At 30.6% G+C, this 26,156-nt stretch overlaps 6 protein-coding genes and 1 long non-coding RNA gene across 12 annotated transcripts; 3 read left to right on the plus strand and 4 right to left on the minus strand.

The window, feature by feature from the left end:
* Window positions 1-168: 168 nt before the first annotated feature.
* On the minus strand, window positions 169-3,124 carry Mlc2 (myosin regulatory light chain 2). Its single transcript, XM_072011181.1, has 5 exons — window positions 2,978-3,124; window positions 1,457-1,690; window positions 1,002-1,185; window positions 835-907; window positions 169-642 (listed from the first exon to the last, which is right to left on the minus strand). The coding sequence occupies exons 1-5, from the start codon at window positions 2,978-2,980 to the stop codon at window positions 489-491; spliced, it is 648 nt and encodes a 215-aa protein (XP_071867282.1). The 5' UTR covers window positions 2,981-3,124; the 3' UTR covers window positions 169-488.
* A 1,652-nt stretch (window positions 3,125-4,776) lies between these two features.
* Window positions 4,777-9,801, minus strand: LOC139991230 (uncharacterized). Its single transcript, XR_011800763.1, has 5 exons — window positions 9,661-9,801; window positions 8,829-9,193; window positions 6,928-7,211; window positions 5,240-5,582; window positions 4,777-4,897 (listed from the first exon to the last, which is right to left on the minus strand). It is a non-coding gene; the product is annotated as an uncharacterized lncRNA (long non-coding RNA).
* On the plus strand, window positions 4,877-9,960 carry Rsod (Related to Sod). Of its 2 annotated transcripts, XM_072011177.1 has the most exons (19): window positions 4,877-5,021; window positions 5,236-5,458; window positions 5,542-5,707; window positions 5,774-5,996; window positions 6,085-6,367; window positions 6,460-6,725; window positions 6,797-6,980; window positions 7,063-7,302; window positions 7,388-7,478; window positions 7,572-7,822; window positions 7,908-8,082; window positions 8,148-8,419; window positions 8,497-8,608; window positions 8,668-8,754; window positions 8,834-8,968; window positions 9,049-9,323; window positions 9,397-9,521; window positions 9,595-9,750; window positions 9,826-9,960. In XM_072011177.1, exons 1-19 carry the CDS (start codon window positions 4,994-4,996, stop codon window positions 9,915-9,917), a joined length of 3,384 nt encoding a protein of 1,127 aa, XP_071867278.1. In that variant the 5' UTR covers window positions 4,877-4,993; the 3' UTR covers window positions 9,918-9,960. The 2 variants fall into 2 exon arrangements, with proteins under 2 accessions (XP_071867278.1, XP_071867277.1); XM_072011176.1 differs by having other exon boundaries at window positions 9,595-9,917.
* A 418-nt stretch (window positions 9,961-10,378) lies between these two features.
* Window positions 10,379-14,931, plus strand: Rpii140 (RNA polymerase II subunit RpII140). Its single transcript, XM_072011175.1, has 5 exons — window positions 10,379-10,585; window positions 10,830-13,450; window positions 13,522-13,864; window positions 13,955-14,213; window positions 14,292-14,931. The coding sequence occupies exons 1-5, from the start codon at window positions 10,567-10,569 to the stop codon at window positions 14,575-14,577; spliced, it is 3,528 nt and encodes a 1,175-aa protein (XP_071867276.1). The 5' UTR covers window positions 10,379-10,566; the 3' UTR covers window positions 14,578-14,931.
* A 303-nt stretch (window positions 14,932-15,234) lies between these two features.
* On the minus strand, window positions 15,235-16,870 carry LOC139991228 (E3 ubiquitin-protein ligase TM129). The gene is made up of 6 exons (XM_072011180.1): window positions 16,575-16,870; window positions 16,242-16,503; window positions 15,973-16,162; window positions 15,688-15,882; window positions 15,451-15,599; window positions 15,235-15,372 (listed from the first exon to the last, which is right to left on the minus strand). The coding sequence occupies exons 1-6, from the start codon at window positions 16,774-16,776 to the stop codon at window positions 15,255-15,257; spliced, it is 1,116 nt and encodes a 371-aa protein (XP_071867281.1). The 5' UTR covers window positions 16,777-16,870; the 3' UTR covers window positions 15,235-15,254.
* Window positions 16,871-17,181: 311 nt separating this feature from the next.
* Remo (Remoulade) lies at window positions 17,182-24,046 on the plus strand. Of its 5 annotated transcripts, XM_072010700.1 has the most exons (15): window positions 17,182-17,367; window positions 17,681-17,887; window positions 17,991-18,134; window positions 18,228-18,299; window positions 18,385-18,456; window positions 18,634-18,705; window positions 18,780-18,863; window positions 18,956-19,285; window positions 19,362-19,498; window positions 19,558-20,394; window positions 20,471-20,717; window positions 20,776-21,069; window positions 21,142-22,348; window positions 22,419-22,495; window positions 22,611-22,750. In XM_072010700.1, exons 2-15 carry the CDS (start codon window positions 17,703-17,705, stop codon window positions 22,627-22,629), a joined length of 3,777 nt encoding a protein of 1,258 aa, XP_071866801.1. In that variant the 5' UTR covers window positions 17,182-17,367; window positions 17,681-17,702; the 3' UTR covers window positions 22,630-22,750. The 5 variants fall into 5 exon arrangements, with proteins under 5 accessions (XP_071866801.1, XP_071866800.1, XP_071866802.1 ...); XM_072010699.1 differs by having other exon boundaries at window positions 21,142-22,495; XM_072010701.1 differs by lacking the exon at window positions 22,611-22,750 and having other exon boundaries at window positions 22,419-22,547.
* Window positions 24,047-26,113, minus strand: Coprox (oxygen-dependent coproporphyrinogen-III oxidase). The gene is made up of 2 exons (XM_072010711.1): window positions 25,973-26,113; window positions 24,047-25,692 (listed from the first exon to the last, which is right to left on the minus strand). The coding sequence occupies exon 2, from the start codon at window positions 25,684-25,686 to the stop codon at window positions 24,529-24,531; it is 1,158 nt and encodes a 385-aa protein (XP_071866812.1). The 5' UTR covers window positions 25,687-25,692; window positions 25,973-26,113; the 3' UTR covers window positions 24,047-24,528.
* Window positions 26,114-26,156: the final 43 nt, after the last annotated feature.

A 26,156-nucleotide genomic window follows, 5' to 3' on the forward strand; every position in this document is an offset into this window, starting at 1 on the left:
CGATCAGTTATATAAAATCGCTTTTCGTTAAAGATTGTTTAAAATCTTTGAAAAACTTTGGAAGAAGAAGATTTATAGTGTTTAACAAACAAACGATATTGCAAATTTCTATTATTTTTACCTACTCCTGCTGTTGATATTTGTGACGGATCAAAATTAGGAAGATCATTGTAAAGTTTTAAAGTAATTTTATTATATGAACAATAATATGGAGAGTCAAAGCCTCGTTTTTCGGCAGAAGGGCTGTTTCCACTTCCAAGAACCTAATCTGTCATTTCTCACGATCTTTGCAACTTACATCTTTAGAAGTATTTCCTTTAAAAAGCTATATCGTCAAGAAACAATGAAAAGTAAGTAATTCGTGTTCGCTTTTCAATCAAATTTCGTCACTTGGAAATGGATGAAGCAGACCTAACGCTAATACGAGACTTTTTTTTCAATGAACAGAGTTTTTAACAGACATTTTTAATGCTGAAGATCGCTTAAAGTTATTCCTCCTCTTCGTCTCCCGCACCAGTTAACATTGCGATAAGGCTTTGCGTATCGATAAATCCCTTGTCATCAATGTACATATTATCATAAGCATCATTGACCTCCTTCGCGGTGAATTTGTCACCATATGTCATCAAAGCGTGCCTCAATCTATGACGGAAAGAAAACGAATGATTTTCATAATTTTAGAAAGCTGTTCAACTTCTTTTCCGAGATATTTCGATATATTTCACGGGATCTTTTAATTTTCTACTCTCTTTCTCTATCCTTTCTTTTTTTTTTTTTTTTTTTTTTTTTCGAAAAATGAACAATCTTACAATACCGATAACTATTATCGCTTACCTTTCACCATCAATCTTTCCGTTTACGTCGAAGGTATTGAACGCAGCAACTACGGTTTCATCGTCGTCGGAACCTAAAATAGAAGAAATTGCGATTAATTTGATATACATATATAAACTGGCAAAGAGGGACTGATCGTGTGATCTGGTAAATTTATATGTTGATACCTGATCCCGACATGCGAGTTGCGAACAAGTTGAGTAACTGGGTAAAGTTGATAGGACCAGGGGCTTCACCTAGCATTTCGTCAAGTTCTTTATCGGTAACCAAACGACCGACATTGTCAAAAGTGGCACGAAGGTCGTTCTTCCCAATTACACCATCCTTATCATGATCCATAAGCTGGAATGCCTGGTGGAACAAAATGAAATACGCATAAGTACATCCAAATAATAATTGCAATTCGTACTTTTCAACGTTTTAATTTTAATTTTATTTATTCGAAAATGATTCGATCGACGTTACGACCAACTTATTAAATGATACGTTTCATTTGTCTTTATCATAGAACGATATACAGCGAGATATCTCGTTTCCTTTCGCAGAAACTGCGGTAACTGATGCAGCAAGCATTTGATAATGGAGTTTCACCGTATATCGTTGAAACGGCGTTTGAACGTACCTCTTTAAATTCGGCAACTTGTTTCTGAGTAAACATAGAAAACACGCTGGATCCAGTGCGTTTAGCTTTGCGGCTACCCCGACTACTTGCTCTAGTCGAACCAGATTCTTTAGGGGTACCGGTAGGAGTTGGTGGCTTTTCTTCTGCTGGTGCAGGTGCTGGTTCTGGTTCTGGTGCAGGAGCAGGCGCTGCCTCCTCCTTCTTTTTCGTCTTCTTCTTCTTCTCTTTATCCGCCTACGATAATCCGGCGTAATTTTTATTGAAACGAAACGAGAATACAAAAATGTAAAAATTTCAGCCAAACTTCCGCTTACTCTTCCGCACCGTTCAGCGTCTGTACAAGTGTAACTCGCGATTCCTCGAGTGTTAAAATACTCGTTTTACCAAAAAATTAATATTTAATTATTATAAACGAAATGTCGAATTAAAATGTCGAATAAAAGCACTTAGTCTGCAATAAATCGTAGAAAAGTCCTTTTCGTCGTATTATTTTCGTAAAAATGAATGTTTCAATTTATTTAAAATATAAAACAAGCGAAAGAGTGGGTTTGGTAAAATATTTGATATAAATTACTCGCAAAGAAGAGAAACCAAGTGGTAAATAAATAAAAATCTTGCCAATTATTATCTAATAATTAATCGACTGGAAACCATCGTAAAGCCGAAAGATACGCGGAAATAAAAAATTATCGTTATTACTATATTTAGCTGGCAGTAAGCTAGCTTGGATAACATCGAAGAAAATTCGGAGGGCGTTACTCATAAGAGTTAAAAATAGGATCCTTCTATCGCGTACGGTATCGTTGAAAAGAAGCCAGGACAAATATAGATCGTTTATCCCGTACAGCCTCTCGAATTACTATTTGGTTACGTAATTCTTTTATCTTTATTTTTACTTTTATAATATATCTAACAAATACGCGAAGGTGTACATGGAAATTAAATGAATAGTACAGATAGTACAGATAGTACAGATTTTTGCATAAACAAAATTCGATTAAACCTAAAGTCCATTAACTTAGATACACGATTAAATTTCAAATATTAAGAAATGCAGAAATTAAGAATCCTATTAGGAATTTCATAGATCAGAGGATCGGAAAGATTTATTAAAATCCAAAAGTAGATGTAACAACTTGAACACACAGAATGGAAAGCGAATAATAAGGTCCAAGTACGGAATGGCTAACAGCCAAAAATCTAACGAAGATCACTGTTTACACTTCATTAACACAAATACGCGATGTTTGGTGCAAGTTCTGCACTTTGACGAATTCATTCACCAGGCGTACAATTTAGACACAATTTATTTAATTCATCGATCTCTCATCGAAATTTACCCTCGTACAACAGGTCAAACATGTTTCCACCACTAGTCACGTGTACGATATTCGGCATTCCGTTTCTTTCTATATATCCCACTGTATAGAAGAAATTCAACGAACAGAACTTTTCGCATATTTGCTGATCGCCTGAATCCGAAATCACGATGGTATCATGGTGTACGCGGCGCTTACTTACCATGGCTACAGTTGGTTTGTAAGAGGATGGTACGAGATGGTCACAACGAACCAACTGTCCGAATCATAGAAGTGAACTTGTCTAAGTAACTTTGGTGGATCTCCCCCACTACGTGGCTGGTGCTTGAGCAGGGGTGCTTTGCCCGGGTATAACGCCAACGCCTATCTGACCATATTTAGTGCGAGCTGCCTCAAAATAGCAACCCTTTCGATGTTTCGACTAAAACAGTTTGCCGAGGATTGTACCGACGACCAACATTTTACAGCCCTTTTTCGCAGCTGAGATTTGCTTCTCAGAACGAGAATGTGAGTCAAGGATCTTCGGAAAGTGATTATGACGGTGTCCCGGCCTTGCGTCTTCCGTAACCCTGATTAGCCCTGCATACATCGAGCATCGAAGAGATCTTCTGTCACCATTTTTGCGGTCATCGATCGTACAAAAGCGGTAGTACACTGTCCTGAGTCCATCGTCACGAATCAAGATCAAATTATCGTAATTGTTTAAACTAATTTAACTCTTATTATCTATTCGATTATTACATACGATACAACGCTTACAAAATATGATTTCTCATAAATTTGTAACTCGCGAACTAAAAATTGTGGTGTTAGTATTTAGAAGTTCTGCTAAATATTTGCAAAATTTTGATGTTCGCAGTTATATTTAACTCATATTATGCGCAATATAATAGCAAATATGTCTATCGTGTATCGACGAAGATTGTAAAAATTGTGAGATGAAAATTGTCTAAGGAAAAATTACAATAATAAATGAAATACGATAGTAAGAGAAAATGTTTAAGGATTATCCATTTCAGAAGTAACATGAATTTCCGGTTTGTGCACCGGGATGATCAACGCACGTGGTTACTAAAAATAACTGTCCGATATTTGAGATCAGAAAACATTAAGGTATACCGTATATTTCGTTATTCTCCTTTCTTATATACATATTACAGGAATTCAAATGATTAACAAACCCTGTACCTTTGATATTTATCGAGTTTAGTTTATTTCAATTGTCATGAAACTGAATTGCCATAAAGGAAATTAAGAACAATCGATATCTGCCGTGCAAAAGATTATTTACGACTATCGTACTTTCGATAACAAAGTAGCACGATAGAATTAATTGTTAATTATTTATATGGCTCGACTTAATATTAGAGCCTGGCTTAAGATCGCTATAAGTGTCATATAACGAAGCTCGCTCGCTTCCGCCAAATTCAGTATTTAACGAAATATTGATAGCTTAAACTTAAAAATATTATTCAACTAATCACATCTATACCTAAACTCTATACTTTTATTTTATAAAGATATCTAAAATCTTTAGTTTGTAACACACCGATAGATGCTGATCATACGATAAGACCGATACACTAGAAATACAGCTATTACTTAACAACATAGTCGTATTACAAATTAAATTCCTAGAATTTATTTCTCTTATTCCAATGTGCCGAATTATGTCACTGAGATTATGTCCATCATTATATTTTAGGATATTCCCAGACACACATTACCAACACGTACTACGATATAATGCATATTAAAACCCTTTAGATATATTTATTTTATTCTTGGAAAAAAATTCATATTTGTAGCTTTTCTACCGAGCTGCACGTATAATAGAATTAAAATTATTTTTCTGTTTCATTTATTTTATACAATAGATACATAAATTTATTAATTAATCATGATTCTAATGTAACATGTATATATTGTAATAATCTTTTATGAAGTATCCATAAAAATCGCTATGACTTTGTATACTTGCTCGATAAGAAAGTTACGTACCATTTTTCTTATTCACGACCACACAACACTCCCACCACAACCGCTCGGAGAAATAAGAAAGTACAGACAACCTTGCCTTGACTGGTTTTCATTGTAAGGTAACAGCTTGTCGTAGTATGGTCTAGATCACAAATATTTATGTTAAAATATTATTAAGATTTAAATTACTCTAAAAAAAAAAAAACGTATTTTAAGTGTTATCTTATGATCTAACAAAATGTGGTGGATCTTTTTACTAAATTATGGTGAGTAAAACTTGTACATATAAAAAGGAAATACGTATTTTTAACATTTAATATTGTTAATCATCGTTAAATCTTTCTTAAAGCTTTAAAATATGCGTTTAACGCTGTTAATAAAATATATAAATGATCACAGTGATAGAATAATCGGGAAATAAACTAATTTATCATTAATTGATTTAAATTAATAAATTATATGCTTGTTTCTCGTATATAGTTACCATTGGCTTGTCACTGCGTCTTGCCGCATATATTTCTTCTGGCGGTCTTCACGGAGAAATTCGATTCGAAAAAGTCACAGAAACATCCGTAAGAATTCGATTTTCGCTTCAAACTACTCTACAATATCCAGACCAACAATGGCTTTGGTCAGTTACTCAGTTTCCTGTTGATTACACGCGTATAAACGATAGATGCAGCAGACAACATATCGGAGAGAGGTGTTTTTCTTGTTTGGAAAAATTTGTTTTCCATATATCGCTGTCACACGTTTTATTTAAAAATCACTACTATAAACATGTAGCATTATCGACTTAACGGAACTCGTTGGACCGCTCGATATGCCTGGAAATGAAACAGGATCAGTGGAAATTTCGGACATAAGTTTAACCGGAGAAATGGGTTTATGGGGCAAAGGTCTAATATTCCAAGACACATATTCATCCAGAACCATTTGCGCTTCGATAACGGTAACTTTTAAAATATAAAATGTAAAGTTTGTTTCGAAAATATTGCAATTCTCCGAACGTTCTTAGGTACTAGAAAAGAATGTAGAGAAATTTGCGGAAGCACGTTTTCTCGAAACTATAGCGGGAAGCGTATGGTTTCGATGGCTGGGTGGTCACGGTGGTGATAATGTTAGCGATACGATAATTTATGTAAATTTGTATCATGTTAATAACAAAAAATTGCAAGGTATAAAATACACAGAACATTATTGGAAAATTTATGTGACGGACATTTTTGACATCAGTAAAGGTACAACCTTTTTTATAAGATATATCGGATTTGCAAAACACTGATTTACTTTCATTAAATATATATTTATTTAATGTTTATCATTCAGACAAATCAAGTTGCAACATTTTACAAACTGTCTTTGATCCTGATAACGCGGGCAATGGCAAGGCGATTGGTGATATCGATGCACGTTTAGGCAAGATAAAAGTAGCTGTAGATCATCGTAACGAATATAAAACTGTATACAAAGATTCAAAGTTGTCTCTATTACCTTCTACCGATTTACTCGGACCACATCGTCAATTATATTTAGTCATATTTCATCCGAAACACGATGATTCCATTTTACATTGCAGTAAGATTAATCATAGGAAACCTATCCTTGCCAAGTAAGTGAAACTTATTATTACGAAAAACTTGTATCCATTTTATTTATACATGTTTATCGAATTATCTTTTCTCGTATTTTTTAACTATTTAGAACTTTAATTAATTCTCACGGTATCAAAGGAGATGTATCCCTATCTCAAGTGACTCCATTCGATCCAACATGGGTTAACGTATCATTGACACCGATCAATGATTTAGGAACGAGATTACGCTATGCTACTAAGATAAAGTCATATAATATTCATGAACTACCTCCAGATCCAATAAAAGCTTCGAATAACTTTGCCAAAGTATGCGAAACAACTAAGAAAATGTATAATCCAAGTAATATCAATATAATGGATGTACCACCAGCAGGTAAACAAGTTAAATCGTTACTTTAGTCTAGTTTGTTCGTTCAACAATGCCTAAATAATTATGTAACTCAGGGCTTGGAACTCAAGATCAATATGCTATTGGTGATCTTTCTGGGAAACTTCAAGGTCGTAAAGAAGGATCGTATCATTATGATATCTTACCAGGGAGTGCCAAACTTAATGGAATTTATTGGGATACGTACCTTCCACTCTCAGGAACACATAGCGTGGTTCACAGAAGCCTTGTTCTTCACAAGTACTTATTTACGTTCACTTTTTATAATTACCGCTTTATTTTCATCCTTACTTATTAAAAACGATTACACGTTGCTCCTCAGATATAATGAAACTGATAATAAGAGCATCGTACCATGGATCTGCGGTACCTTGAATCTTTATTTACCAGATAATATTGGACAAATACCAATGGTAACTGCACAAGTAATATACAGATATCCCATTGTTGGGAAAATAATTTTCCGTCAACCTAAAAATGACCCTCAAATGGATACTACCATTATAATTGAAAATTTAGTTCATGCAGATGGTAATGCTTTGAATAATTCAGAATTACACAGGTATAATGTTTTTCAAATTTTTTCCTAGAAAAAACCATTATATATATATATGTCAATATCGTCTAATTTAATATTAAATATTTAGATGGATGGTTCATGATAATCCACCAGGCAAAGATTATTATAACTGGACAGGCAGATGTTTAAGCGCTGGTGAACCTTATAATCCTTACAAGGTACAGTAATTAATAAAATAACACTAATATGATTGTCTTCTATTTATAATACAATTGCTCTCTCCTAAAAAATTTAACTCTTAAATTTACCAGGTAGAATGGAATTCAAATCCTAGTAAATATTGTTCAATGTCAGAAGCATCATTATGTCGTGTGGGTGACCTAACAAGACATAGTACAGTCGACATTGCTGGCAAAAAGCTTTATGGGAGTCTATTAACACGAAGACTCTTCACGGATACGATGTTACCTCTGTCAGGTCCCCATAGTATATTAGGTAAAAGTTTAGTGATATATGATGACCATGGACCTCGTGCAAGAGGAGAAAGACTAGCATGTTCAATGTAATTTCGTAGAAGAAACTTCATATGAAATATTTCTAATAAATTTTACTACGAATATGACTAAAATATCAATTATTCTATATAGAATCAGTGAAACATACCATCGCAAAGCAGTAGCAAGAGACTGGTTTGGAAATGGAGAAACAATTTCGCTAAGAGGAAAATTAGAATTCTTACAACAAAATGAATATGATATCACAAATATAGAACTAAATCTTGATGGTCTAGATGGGAAAATGAGTGGATATCACATACATATGGTAACAGAAATATGATAAAATTTGTTTGTTTTTTATTTATTTTCATGAAAGTTTACGTATTTTAGACTCCAATTGAACAAGATTTAGAATTTCCATGTGAAAGTACATCCCTGTATGGACATTGGAATCCATTTAGTATCAATGTAAGTAACACGCTATCTGCAGGAGAAGGAACGACTGATCAATATGAAATGGGTGATCTTAGTGGAAAGTTTGGCACTTTAGAAAATAGAAAAAGATATATGAAAACTTTCAATGATACAATACTTCCTTTATTTGGACTAAACAGTATACTAGGTCGGAGTATAGTGATTCACAAAAAGCAAAAAAATTTAAGGTATCTATATTAATATTTAAATTGTATGCAGACACAAATATATATATATATATCCTCTAACAATTCTTTTCTTTAAGATGGGCTTGTTCAACTATAGAAAGGGGATATTCGCCATCTGAGGCTATAGAATTAAGAGCAATTGCATCTTTTCATCATCCACAAGGTTTTGCATATGGCTATATAAGAATGGTATTATAAATTTAAATGATATCAAAATATAAAATATGATTTAACACTAATAATTACAGACACAACTTATTCACCATGATGGTAGTCAAAGTGAAACGGTAATTGAAATAAAATTACGACATCCTGGAAAACACGATCGTAATATTGTGAGTACATAAAATGCTTAATAAAGGCATTTAAAGAGATTTAATATATTTTGAATTATATAAAAATATATTACCGTAGACAAGAAACCACAATTGGGCGATATATGTAAATCCTGTTGGAGTAGATGCAGCTGTTCAAGTAAAGGATACCAGATGTGTAGCTGGTGGATATATATGGAATCCCTACTTTACACAGCTAGCAGATCCTTTAAATGTAATATTAATCAGAACCATATAAAGTTTCTGTCTTAACATGCCATTGTTTACTTTCATAAAAGTAATTTTATTTCACAGGATGATCTGTACAGACAAGAATGTGGTCCTGATTTACCACTTAGATGTTATGTAGGAGATATATCAGGTCGGTTGGGTCCTATCGATATAGGACTTCAAAGACAAGTTTTTACAGACTCGAATTTCCCATTAGCAGGAACAGTATCTGCAATGGGAAGATCTATCGTTATTTTTGACAAAAATTTTGGCACTGACAGATTTGCATGTGCTAACATTGAACCTGATAACGACATTGTGAAGTATACAAATATAAGAAAACCACCTCGCTTCGTAGTGTAAGTACACATGTGGCATCTTATTTTATCATAAATTTCACGTACAAATATCTTTACAACTTTTTTACTATAGGGCACAATTTCTAGAAGATGTAAGAAAAATTATGGGTGTTCCAGATTGGATGTTATCCATAGATACTAGAAAAACGAAGATTTTACATAGTGGAGCATGCATTCAGTTTTTAATGCATTTTAGGGGTAATCAAAAAAATATACAATTTATAGGAATTTCTTGAATATATATAATAATGTTTTATAATTACATATCTAGGTCCAATTGCTAGCACGTTAGAACAAGATTTTAATAAACTTATATCAACTGGACGATTAGACACACCTAGTTTGTATATTCCAGGATATGTTCCAACAAAACGAAAAGCAACATTAGGTTATCGCCAATGTGGAAATCAAGATCCAAATGATAAAAGTAATAACACATATTCTATACAAAATAAGCATACAAGTTTATTTTTTAAAATGACAAATTTTACACTGTTTTCAGGATCCAAATTTTCCCTACCAAATATATCTTCATCACAGTGTTCAAAACTTATTTTAATTGTTGCTACGTGTATTATTATTAAATTATTATAATATTAAATTAATAAATTAAATATAGTATTAAATTGAGTCTTATAAATTTAAACACCGAAAAGATTGTATATATATAATAAACATTTTATAAAATGAATATTTTATTTACACGATATGTTAATTTTATGCGAAAATATGTAAACTCGAGTGTGCGATGGATATAGAGCACGTCACATTCATGTTCTATTGGTAACTTTACATGTAGCGATCGCTGGAAACTGTCTGTCCAACGCATGGTCCAACCATGTAACCATGGTTCAACGAGACGAGGCAGTAAATATCCCACTAGTGACACTCGATTATCACTAGTCGGCAGCCAATAGTTGCAAACGCAATCAAATTTCGTTTACATTTACTGCCTCTTCTCTCGTCTTATTGGATCATGGACATAGGAATATAGAGACCACGGACAGAAGGAAAATTTCCTCCCTGCCACGGACTGTGACGCCGAGCGAACAATAACTGGCGCGAAAGGGGCAAGTGAAATCATTTCCGGGGAATGAAGAACGTGGCAGTAGAGGTCGCGTTGATGATTGATTTACAATCTTCTAAATATATTTATATTGCACCACAGATAAACACCGAACAAGTATAAAGTTTATAATACTCTGCATTTGTTAACATTATATAAAATTATCATAACCACAACATGTATTCTCTGGAAGATGGTAAGAATTTATATTGATGTTAATATGTAAAAATATCGAAATTATTAATATTTGTATTAACATTCAAAAATATGATATAACATTATACCTAATCTACAAACACATTTTTTAATTTTTACCTCTTTATAGGAAAGTGCATTATTTTTCTCATTTCGTAATTTATGTGCTTCAATGTTATATAAATTATGAAATTATTAATCTTAATAGCTGCTGAAAATTATGACTAAATATATCTTTTTTTTAGATCAATACGATGATGAAGATGCAGAAGAAATTTCGTCAAAACTTTGGCAGGAAGCCTGTTGGATTGTTATTAATGCCTATTTTGATGAAAAAGGTCTTGTTAGACAACAACTTGACAGTTTTGATGAATTTATTGAAATGTCAGTTCAACGAATTGTTGAAGACTCACCACAAATTGATTTACAAGCAGAAGCACAACATACTTCGGGCGAAATAGAAAATCCAGTTAGACACTTATTGAAATTTGAACAAATTTATTTGTCCAAGCCTACACATTGGGAAAAAGATGGAGCACCATCTCCTATGATGCCTAATGAGGCAAGACTAAGAAATTTGACATATTCTGCACCGCTGTATGTAGATATAACTAAAACGATTGTAAAAGATGGAGAAGATCCTATTGAAACTCAACATCAAAAGACATTTATAGGAAAGATTCCAATTATGTTGAGATCAAAATATTGTTTACTTGCTGGCTTATCTGATCGTGATTTAACAGAATTGAATGAATGTCCATTAGATCCTGGAGGCTATTTTATTATTAATGGTTCAGAGAAAGTGCTGATTGCACAAGAAAAAATGGCAACAAATACAGTTTATGTCTTTAGTATGAAAGACGGTAAATATGCATATAAATCAGAAATTCGATCTTGTTTGGAACATAGTTCACGTCCTACATCTACATTGTGGATTAACATGATGGCAAAGAGTGGAGCTAGTATTAAAAAGTCTGCTATAGGTCAACGTATTATTGCAATTATCCCATACATTAAACAAGAAATTCCTATTATGATTGTATTCCGTGCACTTGGATTTGTAGCTGATCGTGATATTTTAGAACATATCATATATGATTTTGATGATCCTGAAATGATGGAAATGGTAAAACCTTCCTTAGATGAGGCATTTGTAATACAAGAACAAAACGTGGCTCTAAATTTTATTGGTACTAGAGGTGCAAGACCTGGAGTAACTAAAGAAAAGCGTATTAAATATGCCAGAGAAATTTTACAAAAGGAGATGCTTCCACATGTCGGCATAAGTGATTTTTGTGAAACCAAAAAGGCTTACTTTCTTGGGTACATGGTACACCGTTTATTATCAGCCTCTTTAGGTCGAAGAGAATTAGACGATCGAGATCATTATGGTAATAAAAGATTAGACCTAGCTGGACCATTATTAGCATTCTTATTTAGAGGGCTATTTAAAAATTTAATGAAAGAAGTGCGATTGTATGCACAGAAGTTTATAGATAGAGGGAAAGATTTCAACCTTGAACTTGCCATAAAAACTAAAATTATTACTGATGGCTTGAGATACTCACTTGCTACAGGAAATTGGGGAGATCAAAAAAAGGCTCATCAAGCTAGAGCTGGTGTATCACAAGTATTGAACAGGTTAACATTTGCGTCAACACTATCACATTTAAGAAGAGTGAATTCTCCAATTGGAAGAGATGGAAAATTGGCCAAGCCGCGTCAATTACATAATACGTTATGGGGTATGTTATGTCCTGCAGAAACCCCTGAAGGTGCTGCAGTTGGTCTAGTAAAAAATTTAGCATTGATGGCTTATATTAGCGTTGGATCTCAACCTTCACCAATTCTTGAATTCTTAGAGGAATGGTCTATGGAAAATTTAGAAGAAATTGCACCAAGTGCAATAGCTGATGCAACAAAAATATTCGTAAATGGTTGTTGGGTTGGAATTCACAGAGACCCAGATCAATTAATGGCTACTTTACGTAAATTAAGAAGACAAATGGACATTATTGTATCAGAAGTATCTATGATAAGAGATATTAGAGATCGTGAAATCAGAATATATACAGATGCAGGAAGAATCAGTAGGCCTTTATTAATTGTTGAAGGACAAACCTTACTATTAAAGAAAAGGCATATTGACATGTTAAAAGAAAGAGATTACAATAATGATGGCTGGCAAGAATTAGTTGGTAGCGGAGTTGTTGAATATATTGATACTTTAGAAGAGGAAACTGTTATGATTGCGATGTCCCCTGAAGATTTGAGACAAGAAAAGGAATATGCATATTGTACAACATATACACATTGTGAAATTCATCCAGCAATGATTCTGGGAGTGTGTGCCTCTATTATTCCATTCCCTGATCACAATCAAAGTCCAAGAAATACTTATCAAAGTGCTATGGGTAAACAAGCTATGGGAGTATATATTACAAACTTTCATGTTCGAATGGATACTTTGGCACATGTACTATATTATCCTCATAAACCTTTAGTGACTACCAGATCTATGGAATACCTTAGGTTTCGTGAACTTCCAGCTGGAATTAACAGTATAGTTGCTATATTATGTTATACTGGTTATAATCAAGAAGACAGTGTCATTTTAAATGCTAGTGCTGTTGAGAGAGGTTTCTTTAGATCTGTATTCTATAGATCCTACAAAGATTCAGAATCCAAGAGAATTGGAGATCAAGAAGAGCAATTTGAAAAACCTACACGCCAAACTTGTCAAGGGATGCGTAATGCTATTTATGATAAATTAGATGATGATGGAATTATTGCTCCTGGAATTCGCGTATCCGGAGATGATGTAGTTATAGGTAAAACTATTACTCTTCCAGAAGCAGATGATGAGGTATGTAATCATATAGGAATTATATTAATCAAATTTAGTTATATCTCCTCATATCCTATTAATATTTACAGTTAGATAGTACAACAAAACGTTTTACAAAACGAGATGCATCAACCTTTTTACGTAATAGTGAAACTGGGATAGTAGATCAAGTAATGTTAACTTTGAACAGTGAAGGATATAAATTTTGTAAAATACGGGTACGCAGCGTTCGTATTCCACAAATTGGTGATAAATTTGCTTCTCGACATGGACAAAAAGGTACCTGCGGAATTCAATACAGGCAGGAAGATATGCCATTTTCGTGTGAAGGTCTCACACCAGACATTATAATTAATCCTCATGCTATCCCATCACGTATGACTATTGGTCACTTAATTGAGTGTATACAGGGGAAGGTGTCTGCTAATAAAGGTATCTATTTGCTTTTATTTTTATCAACATAAGTATTATATAAAATGAGTAGTATATTCAATAAGTTAATTATAAAATATCTTTTTGTAGGAGAAATTGGCGATGCTACTCCATTTAACGACGCTGTAAATGTACAGAAAATTTCTACACTTTTACAAGAATATGGTTATCAACTGAGAGGAAATGAAGTCATGTATAATGGTCATACTGGTCGCAAGATAAATGCTCAAGTCTTTTTAGGGCCAACTTATTATCAACGTTTGAAACATATGGTGGATGATAAAATTCATAGTAGAGCTCGGGGACCTGTACAAATTTTAGTTAGACAGCCTATGGAAGGAAGAGCAAGGTAAATTATATGTACTTCTTTTGTTCTTCATATTTATTTATTCATATTAATATTCATATGTTGATATGTAATGTTCAGAGATGGAGGTTTACGATTTGGTGAAATGGAACGTGATTGTCAAATTTCCCATGGAGCTGCACAATTTCTAAGAGAACGTTTATTCGAAGTATCGGATCCATATCGGATACATATATGTAACTTTTGTGGTTTAATCGCAATAGCCAATTTGAGGAATAATACATTTGAATGCAAAGGATGTAAAAACAAAACACAAATTTCTCAAATTAGGCTACCGTACGCAGCAAAATTACTTTTCCAAGAACTTATGGCTATGAATATTGCTCCTCGATTAATGGTCGCATAAATATTGACATACTTTATGTTTCCATGGTATTAGACAATAGGAGTGTGCGAAATCTCAAAATACCGATTCGGAATGGGTCGGGAAAATTCAGGCAGACTCGGGCAAATCGACAATTTGAAATCGAATCGGATTGGCAGTAAACAGATGCTTCCGTTTTCGCTTAATAGTTTGATTTCCAATTCTCGAACTGATCATACCAGAATTTTTCTAACCCATCCTGAAGTTTTAGTTGCCGAATCTTGCACACCCCTTAGCCATACACTTTAACATCATAATCAAGATGTAATAATATAAGACATACTTAATTTCAAACTATTTCTAATAAATATCAAACATACCTTTTATTGTCAGTAATTTTGTATACTTTGCTAAAATATTTAAGATTACGTAATTATTGATTTCCTAACACAATATTATGTTTAAAATATCAATACATGGACTTAATAATAACTGTAATAAATAAAACTAATATTCCTTATATCATATGTCACAATAAATCATAAAAGATATGATTTAGTCACTATATTGTTTTACTGCTTGCTTTTTCTACCCATTTATTTCAATATAGTTATATTATTATTATTATTATTATTATTATACTGTTACTAGGTAAAATATGTTATGTAACGAAGATAACTTTAAAAATACAATCATGTATTAAAATATTAGTTTTATATTTAAATTGACTGTATAAGACATACATCTAAAATACAAAATCGTGCTCTGCATACTGGACAAGTACATTTAGAAGATAACCATGTTTCAGGTGCATTTTCATCTTGCCTTGATGCAAACCTATAATAAATATTTTTAATAATATACCTACATTAAATATACATTTTATATATATATATGTATATATCACATACTAACCATTTTGCCATACATTCTATGCACCACATTGGACGACAGTAACATACCATGCAGTCTTCAGGATTTCCACTTCCTATACCACTACTACATTGTTTATGTAATTTTACATTTGATAAAGCTTGCATACATCCTATACATTGACTTAATTCCTTCAAACATTTTTATAGTATAATATTAGCTCTTATTTATTCAAATAAAATATTAAATTTGTGGAAAAAATAAATAAAATACACATACCTCTGCATATCCATAATGTGGATTTTCTTGTACATGTTCTTTAAAATTATCAATGAATTTATCAAGTAAAGTTTTATGAAATGTAATGTTTTGTAATATAGTGATAGGACGAGAGACTTTGTCTTGCAGATTTTTAAAATCAAATACATTTAATCGTATGTCAAAAGGCTGTGATCCTGTTCTAGTAGGTTTTACCTACATATCAATGTAACTTCAGTTAATGAGAGGTAAAGTTTTAATAAAAAATTCCTAAGGTAAACACTAATTTAGAATAGTAAAATATACCTCAATATTAATAAACTGAACTTCTCCTCTTGTCACAGGTGACATTTCATGAGTATCACTTCTGTTAACTATTAAAGCTGTATCACTCTGATGGGCAACCATTATTGTATAAGGTAGAACTTTAATTATCCAATTATCAGTAGCTATTACACATGTTATACTATTTGTAGTAAGTATTATCTTATCTATTCTAAAATAAAATATTAATGATTGAATCATCTTTAGGAGTAATATATTACAAAAATAATCTTCTCAGTTTAATATATAACCTTTGATATTCTACATTGATATCAGAAGCTACTGTAGTCCATGGTATACTGTTATTATTGTTATTGCTGTTACAATAAACTGCAAGATTTTTTGCTATAGGATGCTTGCTCCAATTATTCATTGACCATATTAAAATTTTAGATAAAGTATATAGTGGTATCAATATAGAACAAGTAACAAATATTGACCATAAATTGACATCACTTAATAATACATTAACAGCGTCTATGTGTCCAAACAGAACTAAACCAAACGCATAACCTAATTAAAAGAAAAACTTATTTTAACAAATAGTACAACATTTAGAATAAGAGAAAAATAAATATATTTACCAAACGGGAGCATAGAATATATAAGTAACGTAATGACACTTTTTCTTATGTGATATTGCACAAAAAATTCATTTTCACTGCCTAACAAATTCGAAAATATATCTTTTATGGTTAGACCGGCTGACACAAATTCTGTAGGTGGATATATGATACATCCTGACATTAAAATATAAAACAAAGTATAAAACAAAAAGGCAGACATTTTTTACAAAATATGTTTCCAATTATATATTTTCACCTTTTTGCTTGATGTTTACAGACTCTTACATATATATATATATATATATATATATATATATATTTGATATTTAATGATTAAATACTTTACTTCATCAACAATATTTAAAGAGCAATTACAGGTTAGATTCAACTATTATGACGAATCCTTATGAAAATTGTTATTTTTCAGAACAACTTAAATCTTTATGAATATTCGTGATTACATAAGCATTACTGCGATATTTTATATATCAACCTTATAATTATATCCACCATCTCAAAAATGATCTTTTAAAGCTGTATTATATCAAATAAAACAAAAATAATTCTTTCTTTAAATATATACGTAATATGTGAAAATCAGCCTATAATTAGTTCTAGATACAGATATGCATGTATATAGTCAATAGTTTATGACTATGACAATTCGTAGGTTGTCTTTTATTGTTATGGGAAGTGTGTACAAATATCCGTAAGCTTGTTCTCTTATAATTATGTTTACAGTTATCAAATAATCATAATATATGGCATATAACATTAAAACAATATGATAAATAAAATTCCTTTTATAGTCGTAAGTATTTAACGTTTACATATAAATTCATTGTCTGTACTTTACATAAAATCATTCTATTATGTGTTGTCATTTTTATATTAAAATATTGTAAATTATGAATGAAAATTATATGTTTATTTTTACAAGAATTTTGCTTGAAATTTTGAATTCTGCTCAAATATATAATAATTGTATCAATGTTTTATATATTTTCAATGTTTATACTTAAAATATTTGCTTTTATAATTTTATAATTTTTATAATTTATAAACGTTAATTTGTTAAGTTACTAATTTCGATTTTCTTAATAATTAAAATTGATATTCTTTAGGTAAAAATCTGCCTTTTTTAAAATGAGAGCTATTTTATTGTTCTTAATTTTAATTCAAACAAGAGGAGAAACAATCCAGACATGTCCAAAATATTGCACATGTAAACTTGGTGCACAAGCAGAATGGCTACGTATTAAATGTAGTAATGAATTGCAGAACATTAGGGATATCAATCTTGATAGTGTGAGCGTGGAATTAGTTCAATTGTAAGATTACAATACCAATTGTACTATTATCAATTATTCTATAGCACACAGAGCAATACTTATTTTTAGTTGTAATATTTTTATTGTACTTAATGTATTTCAGAGATTTGAGCAAGAATGATATTTATGCTATTGAAGCTAATATATTTAAGAATTTGACAAATTTGAAACGTTTGAACTTATCGCAAAATGATATAACTTTTATTGGTGAAAATTCTTTTGATGGTCTTGGAAATTTAGAGAGATTGTAAGAATATTAATATATTTGTTATTATTATGAATCATACATTATTTATTATTGAATATATTAATGCTACAAATATAATCAATTTTTATTCAGGGATTTAAGTAAAAATCAAATTTCAACTATAGATGCTCATACGTTTAGCAAGTTGCCAAATTTGAAAAGGCTGTAAGTTTACAAATTTTGTAAAATATATTGATGTATATTTTTATGTATATTCTTTTATCTTACATATTATTTATTTCATTATTAGTGATTTGTCTGGCAACAACATAAGTGTGGTGAAACCATCATTATTTCATAATTTACTGGCTTTAGAGCGCTTGTAAGTGAGTCTCTAGTTTTAATTTTTATTTACTCTCTTTATATTTGTTTTACCAGTTATGTGTGTGCGTGTGTGCGTGCATACATGCGTGCACATATATACGTATAATTATAGTCATGAGTATTAAAAAAAAAAAAAACAAAAAAAAAAACACTGATCTATAAAAATATATTATAGGAAATTAAACGAAAATAAATTAACAAGTTTAATGGAAGGTACTTTTTATGGTCTGAAATCTTTAAAACAGTTGTAAGTAAGTTAAATATAATATATGAATTCATATAAATTGAACAAAGTTACTCAAATTTTAATTTATATTTCAGAGATTTATCTAACAATCCATGGAGATGTGACTGTGAATTATACTGGTTTAGTAATTGGATTCATAACAGTTCTATTAAATTAAAGTAATATATTTTTTAAATATAAAAATAGAGATTTAGCAATTATATAGGGTATAATGTGTATCATAGTGTAATAATCTTCTGAAATATTTCAGTCCTGCCCCAAAATGTGTATCACCTGTAAATATCAAAGGTGAATTTGTGAAAAAATTGAAGTATTCAGAAAATATTCAATGTCAGTGGTTAGCTCCCACAATTGAACTTCGGCCAGTTCATAATCAAGTAGTATTTGCTGGAGATTCTATAACTTTAAAATGCAGAGCACCTAGTATAACAGAAGACAGAAATGCAAGACTAAGTTGGTTGTGGTATCCTAATACTACTTCTGAAACTGTAGATTTAAATACATTTCTAGATCCACAAAAAAGTTTATCTAATATTAAAGTGGATAACAGATATCTTGCAGATAGTGGCATTGTGGACAGGTATTTTAACATTTAATACATGTAGTGTAAATCGAAGCATTTATATATATGCATAGTAAAATTATAATTTTTATAGTTCTCTTAGTATTGTTCCTGTTAAAGAAGAACACAATGGCCAATGGAACTGTTTGTTAGTTTCTGTAAATGGTAATAGAACAAAAGCAATCAGTGTAATAGTTATCTCTGAAGAAACTCGTTACTGTCCTCTAGCAGGTAAAATAAAATGTGTACTTCAAATTTTAATATAAGTCTAATAAATTATTATGTTACAGTAACTAAAAATAATAAAGGTATTTATACATGGCCAAAAACTATAGTAGGATGGAGGGCAGAATTACCATGCGAAGGCAACCACTTATCAGGTTTAATGCAAATGCCTTTAAAAGCTTCTTATCAATGTAATATTACGGGATATTGGGAGAATTTAAACACAGAATTATGTCCTTACATATCACATATAACAAAAAGTTTAGAACAATTTTCTAAAGTTAATCTTTCACTTACAAGGATCAGTTTATTAGAAAGTGCGAAGAAATTCAAAAATTATACAGGAAATACCATAAAAATAACCGATCCTATTGAAGTTGATTTCATAACTCAAACTATAGAAAATTACTTAAATTTTGTAACTGAAGAAAAAGAACTTGGTTCTATATTAATTGATGTCATTAGTACTCTGATTAATGTACCAAAGAATATTTTAAAAAAGGCTGAAATTTCCTTTAAATCTTGCACACGACTAATAAAAGCTGTAGAAAAGATTATACAGTTTACTCCATCTATACAATTTTACAAGAAAAACATGGCACTAGAAGAATTCAGAGTGAAACGTGATAGTTTTACAGGATTAATATGTACATGGTATTCCAATAATAATCCAGAAATACGATTTTTACAATGTACAACAAACAATAGAACATCCCCGATTAATATAAAAGATAGAATAATTGAAGCATCAATACATCTACCTGCATCTTTATTACAATATTCACAAGAAGTTACTGCTCATCAATTAATGATTTCTGTATATAGCAATAGTAGATTGTTTCCTAAAATAATTAACAATGATAATATGGATATTCCATCATGTGTTATTGGAAGCAAGTTATGTATGTAATTAAAACTAACATAAAAAATACTTATATAAAACGTAAAAATAATATAATAATATGAATCATTTTTCAGATGGAATGTCAATACAAAATTTAACTGAGCCTGTATACATTATGTTAAAGGCACCTTTGTACTACTACGCCGGAAAAAAATTATTACCCGTAGTTTGGGATGAAACATTAAATAAATCAGGAGGCTGGACAAGTGATGGTTGCTATTTAAGAAATGTATTAAACAACTTAATAGTATTTCATTGTAATAGATTGGGATATTATGGCCTTTTACAAGATACTTCTACATTTGATTACAATGGTAACAGGTACGTACTTAATAAATTTTTATATTTATGAATTAATTTGTAATACTTCTATTTTCAGCATAAGCGGCGCCAAATTTAGGTATTCAAATCCAGCAATATATATTGGAAGTATTGCAACAGTAACATGTTTAGTTATTATGTCTGTTACATACATTATCTGTTACACATCAATTGCTATGCCTAAAAAAGCAAAACATTGTGTTATTAATACTTGGTTTGCTATGGCATTATTATCATTTTTTTATAGTATTGGTATTTACCAAACAGAAAACATACCAATTTGTCAAGGTGTTGGTCTTATTCTGCATTACTTGTCTTTATGTTGTTTATTATGGATGGCAGTATTTGCAAGGTATATAATCAATCTTTACATTTTATAAAAACTATACAATGAACAAATATTAAAAGGTTAATTTGTTTACAGCAATATGTATAAAAAATTATCTAAATCAGATCTCGAAGATATTCCAGATAATGAACTTCAAGATCCACCAATACCGAAACCATTATTAGGACTGTATCTAGTTGGCTGGGGTATAGCTATGATCATTTGTGGTATATCTGGCGCAATAAATTTACGAGAATACGCTGGATATTCATATTGTTTTCTCACAACTGCTCCTGCTCTTGTTGCATTGTTTGTTCCAGCTGGATTTCTAATTGTATATTTATCTATTTTTCATTTACTCATTAAATGTTCAATTCAAAATGTTGATATGAATACTCAGTTGTCTGAAGGTACACAAGCAACGGAAAATATGGATTTAGAATTATTGGAACCAAATACAAATCTTTCTGTAGGCAGGAATAGTGCACGCAGTGCACAGACTGTTTTATCCGATATTGACGATTCAGAACATTCTCAAATAACTCAACTGAAGGGTCAAATTATTATTTTAATTTTATATTTAATATCATGGATTACTGCAGCAGCAGCTATAACAAAGCCATTAAGTGCATATATTTCGTTTGATGAAACTATATTTGCTACTTTATATTCCCTTTTTTCTAGTTCACTTGGAATTTTCATCCTCTTTTTTTATGGGATTGCACGAAATGATGTTAGGTCACAATGGTTAAAAATGGGTTGCTGGTTTCAAAAACGAAAGAATCAATGTTGTCGAACAAGAAGTATCTCTGATGCAAATCCTGTAATAGCAACGCAATCATTAGTACATAATTTGGTACCTCCAATGTCTAATTCTCAGGCTACTCAAGTTACATCTGATTCGAATTCCATTGGTTCATCCAGATACACCAATAGGTCGCAAACTTATAATGCGTTTAAAGTTACAGATATTATAACCAGTCAAGAAGTTTCACCTGTTGGTAGAAAAATGACCAATGTGAACTTAGTTGTATTACATCGACAGCAATACAGATCTGATAATTCTGTAACAACATATATTGAACCAACTTGTGTTGAAATGTTTTATAATCCTCATCAAAGTGGAGTTGCAAGAAAATTTTTTAGAAAACAACGTCGTCACACAAAAAATAATAATCTTGGTCCTCGAAAACAAGGTGATGGCGGTGCTATGAGTGATGCTGGTAGTTGCATTTCTGTACCACGATCTACTACAAAATTAGATAGTAATATAGACCAAACCATCTTAAGTAGCAGTGCAAAAGTAAATAATACGAATATCCATGTTGAGTTAAATCCAATAAATGATATTAAAAACGTTAATATACTCTCAGATAGCGGTGGTAGTATCTCAGAGGAAAGAAATGTTCCAGTGCGATTTGTTATTGGTCAAGAAGGTCTTTTTGGAAATGTAAGAAAAGTTAATAATAACTGTAGATTACACGATTCTTTAAACACAGTATCAAACTCTGCGAGGAATAATTACCAAAAAGTAGAATTACTGAGTATAACTTTACATGACTCAGACATGGACATCAAAACTGATGAAGAAAAACATCTGCAAAGTGTTTCACAACAATGTAGTTTAGAATATAGCTCAGAAATAGAATCTATTACTCAGATGACTAGTGAAAAAAGCGACCATAATTTACCAGAAGTTTATGAAACTGTAGATACCATTATGGACCCAAAATGGTTAAAAAAAGACTGTCAAAGTATGAATGAATTTCATGGAGTAGAAGAACGGCGGTCTAATGCCACTTCAAAATGGTTAACTCATTCTAATAGTATGCACTGTCTTCCAATAGAGACTGTGAAACCGTTAAGAAATAATTTTTGTAATTCATTAAATGACATCACATCTCTCACCAGTTTAAAAAAATGTGAATATCTGAAATCATTTACAGGCTTACAAAACATTACAAATTCAAATTTATGTGATAAAAGTCGCCTATCTCAAAAATCATTTAGCAAATTAGAATCACCTTTCCCTAAAGTAAATAGTGAAGTTAAAGATAATTTACATAAATTAATGCAGACTACATATATTACTTCTACAAGAAATACTGAATGTGCCTCTAATGTGTGCACTGATGAATTGAGATCTAAACAAAAATTAATCAGTTCTATGATTGATATGACATCACTTATGCACAATTCTTGTAATATTGTAAAAAATTTAGATTCAAACAATGAAGTAGAGAGTTTAAACAGACAACAAAATATACAGAATATTGAAACTAGTAAAACACACTTAAATAATCCAAATACTTATCCACAAATAGTAAAAAAAGAAACAAGTGTTTAATCTAGTTTTGCTTATATAAAACACATAACATATTTATATCATATAGGAATTTCGTCTAACAGAGTAAAATAATTTTTTGCATCAATATTTACATTTTTATAATATTCAAAGAAATACTTATCTTACTCTGCTTTATTAATTTATCTACAAAACATAGTTCCTATACATAAAAATGTTTTACAAAAATGTTTCATCTGTTTCTACATCTCTACTAATCTTTTTACTTTTAAATGTCGAATATCTTTGATTCATTTTTATTCGTGTATGTATATATATATATATATACACACACGAAACATTCATTAAATTGTTTGTTGGATATGTATTTATTCAGAGAAAATTGTACATAATTAATACAAACAACTCCATATTTTTATGAATTTTAAAATACTCTCTTTTTTGCTTTGTATATATATTGTTCTGTAAAAAGAGTGATCAAGAATTACATAACAGAAATCATTACATCTATTGAAATCTTCTTCCTTCATATATCATTTAGGTTTAAAGAATATTTTATATTTAATTTAATTGAATTTCTACCAATGATTTTTTGTACAATAAATTTTTGTTATTATTTTCATGATTACATATGTAATTTATAATATATACTCTAAGACTGAATATTTTACTAAATAAATTTGAGAATACATCAAATTTGTCATTATTTGTCTTTTTATACATCTAAAATAATTTGAGAAGATCCATATTATTATATTTAAGGCGTACAATGTTTAAAATAATACTAAAAGATACAATGCTTGCATATATAAGCACCTAGACTGTATAGAGTTATAATGTATGAGAATATTACTTTCATATAAAGTATATCAAAATAATAGGTACAATTTTTATACATAATTTATAGTTTATACAATATTTAATTCTTTAAATATAAAGTTTATATATATGTAACTCTTTTCTTATACTTGAAAATATATTTAAATGGTTAAAAAATATGGCCTTATTTTATATTTTAATTTGCATTTTTTTCATTAACATTCCACTTGTACAAAATTGTACAAAATACTTGTAAACAAAATAGGAAAAAGATAACTAACTGCATCATTCAAAATTATTGCTACAAATTACAGCTTTAAGTTAAGAAATGATAGTTTCATTAAAGGATATTGTTTATATTAGTTTAACCATTCCTTAGGGTTTCTCAATACATCAACAAGCTCTGCTTCTTTTGAACCAGGTTTTGGTTCATGCATATATTGCCAGTTTGCAGACAAAGGCAAAGACATTAATATACTTTCATATCTTGCACCAGGTGTATATAAACCAAATCTTGTACCACGATCATATATTAAGTTAAATTCAACATATCTTCCTCTACGTAATAATTGCCATTGTCTTTCACTATATCCATATCCATCATCTTTATGTTTGTCAACTAATGGAATGTAAGAAGGAATAACAGCTTCTGCACAAGATTTTACAAATTGAAATGCTTCTTCTTGGCTAGGAGTATCAATGTCATCAAAAAAGATACCACCTACTCCTCTACGTTCTCCTCTATGTGTAATAAAAAAATAATCATCACACCATTTTTTGTATTTTGAATAATACGAAGGATCATATTGATCACATGCAGCTTTTAAAGTACTATGAAAATGTTTTACATCATCCTCATTTAAGTAATAAGGTGTAAGATCTGTACCACCTCCAAACCACCACTGAATTGAACCATCTGAATTTTCTACTTCAAAGTAACGATAGTTAAAATGTATTGTTGGAACCATGGGATTTCGCGGATGAATTACAGCACTTACACCAGCTGCAAAGAATGGTACAGATCCCTCTCCCATTTTTTTCCCACGTGCTCTCATTTGTTGCACTGCAGCTGGTGGTAACATACCAGTAACGACAGATATATTTACTCCAGCTTTTTCAAAAACAACTCCATCTTGCAAAACACAAGTAATTCCTCCACCACCTTCCTTTCTAACCCATCTGTCAACTTTAAAAGAATGGCCTGGTTCTTCTAAGGATTCCAAAGCTTTACAAAAGTCTGCTTGAGTTTTCATCACTAACAATTCCATTTTTGTTTTCATATCATCCTTCTTCTTTAATTTCTTTATGTCAGTAATAGGTTGTGCCATAAATTTTTTAATATCTAACTCATTTTGTGCTGCAAATATTGTGATTCCTGAAGTACTATAAACCAAAATACTTGTGAATATACCAAAACCAATGTACTTGATGTTTTTGGCCTTATATTGGATTGTATAATGTGTATGAAAAAAATGACGTAAAGAAATCCAATTTTTTATTAATGTTCGTGGAATCATAGTTATCTGTAATTAGTAAATTAGAGTATTTTTAATTGCATGTTAACAAATTAGCAACTAAGAAAGTTAAGTTATGCTTTTTATTGAAGAATATATTTCATTCAAAAAATATTAAAATAAAGTGTGCAAATTTTACAATACAGTAAATAAAAGAATTTATTTTCGGTTTTATTTTAAACAAATTTGACATTACTATAAATGATGAATATTGATTATCGGATTTTGATAATTTATTATTAATTTGATTACAATAATTAATTATTATTGTAATAATATCATTACTTACAGTTTTTCAGGCTTGAAGAATAACGGATGTGTCTCTTATCGAATTGCAAAACAGCAAATATATAATTGTGCTGCGTGAAAACGGGAAATAAATTATTTTTTTAATAATGCTATAAATGTTGATAATAATGTAATCTATATAGCAAGGTGTCTTAAAGTAATTTTCAAACCTAATAAACATTTAT

The sequence above is a fragment of the Bombus fervidus genome, chromosome 9 (assembly GCF_041682495.2).
Source record: "Bombus fervidus isolate BK054 chromosome 9, iyBomFerv1, whole genome shotgun sequence".
Classification (NCBI taxonomy): domain Eukaryota; kingdom Metazoa; phylum Arthropoda; class Insecta; order Hymenoptera; family Apidae; genus Bombus; species Bombus fervidus.

Bases quoted from the DNA above. Each gene is read 5' to 3' on its own strand.
- Mlc2 (XM_072011181.1), bottom strand. The intron at 1,186-1,456 runs GTACGTTCAAAC...TTGTTCCACCAG, and splicing joins AAGTTGCCGAATTTAAAGAG to GCATTCCAGCTTATGGATCA. The intron at 908-1,001 runs GTATCAACATAT...CTTCTATTTTAG, and splicing joins AACTCGCATGTCGGGATCAG to GTTCCGACGACGATGAAACC.
- Rsod (XM_072011176.1), top strand. From the start codon at position 4,994: ATGTGGTGGATCTTTTTACTAAATTATG. The intron at 5,997-6,084 runs GTACAACCTTTT...TTTATCATTCAG, and splicing joins CATTTTTGACATCAGTAAAG to ACAAATCAAGTTGCAACATT. The intron at 7,823-7,907 runs GTAATTTCGTAG...TATTCTATATAG, and splicing joins GAAAGACTAGCATGTTCAAT to AATCAGTGAAACATACCATC.
- Rpii140 (XM_072011175.1), top strand. The intron at 13,865-13,954 runs GTATCTATTTGC...ATCTTTTTGTAG, and splicing joins GAAGGTGTCTGCTAATAAAG to GAGAAATTGGCGATGCTACT. The intron at 14,214-14,291 runs GTAAATTATATG...TGTAATGTTCAG, and splicing joins CCTATGGAAGGAAGAGCAAG to AGATGGAGGTTTACGATTTG.
- LOC139991228 (XM_072011180.1), bottom strand. From the start codon at position 16,776: ATGTCTGCCTTTTTGTTTTATACTTTGTTTTATATTTTAATGTCAGGA. The intron at 16,163-16,241 runs GTTATATATTAA...ATTTTATTTTAG, and splicing joins ATCAATGTAGAATATCAAAG to AATAGATAAGATAATACTTA. The intron at 15,883-15,972 runs GTATATTTTACT...ATTGATATGTAG, and splicing joins TTCAGTTTATTAATATTGAG to GTAAAACCTACTAGAACAGG.
- Remo (XM_072010696.1), top strand. From the start codon at position 17,703: ATGAGAGCTATTTTATTGTTCTTAATTTTAATTCAAACAAGAGGAGAA. The intron at 18,300-18,384 runs GTAAGTTTACAA...TTTCATTATTAG, and splicing joins TTGCCAAATTTGAAAAGGCT to TGATTTGTCTGGCAACAACA. The intron at 20,718-20,775 runs GTACGTACTTAA...TTCTATTTTCAG, and splicing joins TTTGATTACAATGGTAACAG to CATAAGCGGCGCCAAATTTA.
- Coprox (XM_072010711.1), bottom strand. From the start codon at position 25,686: ATGATTCCACGAACATTAATAAAAAATTGGATTTCTTTACGTCATTTT.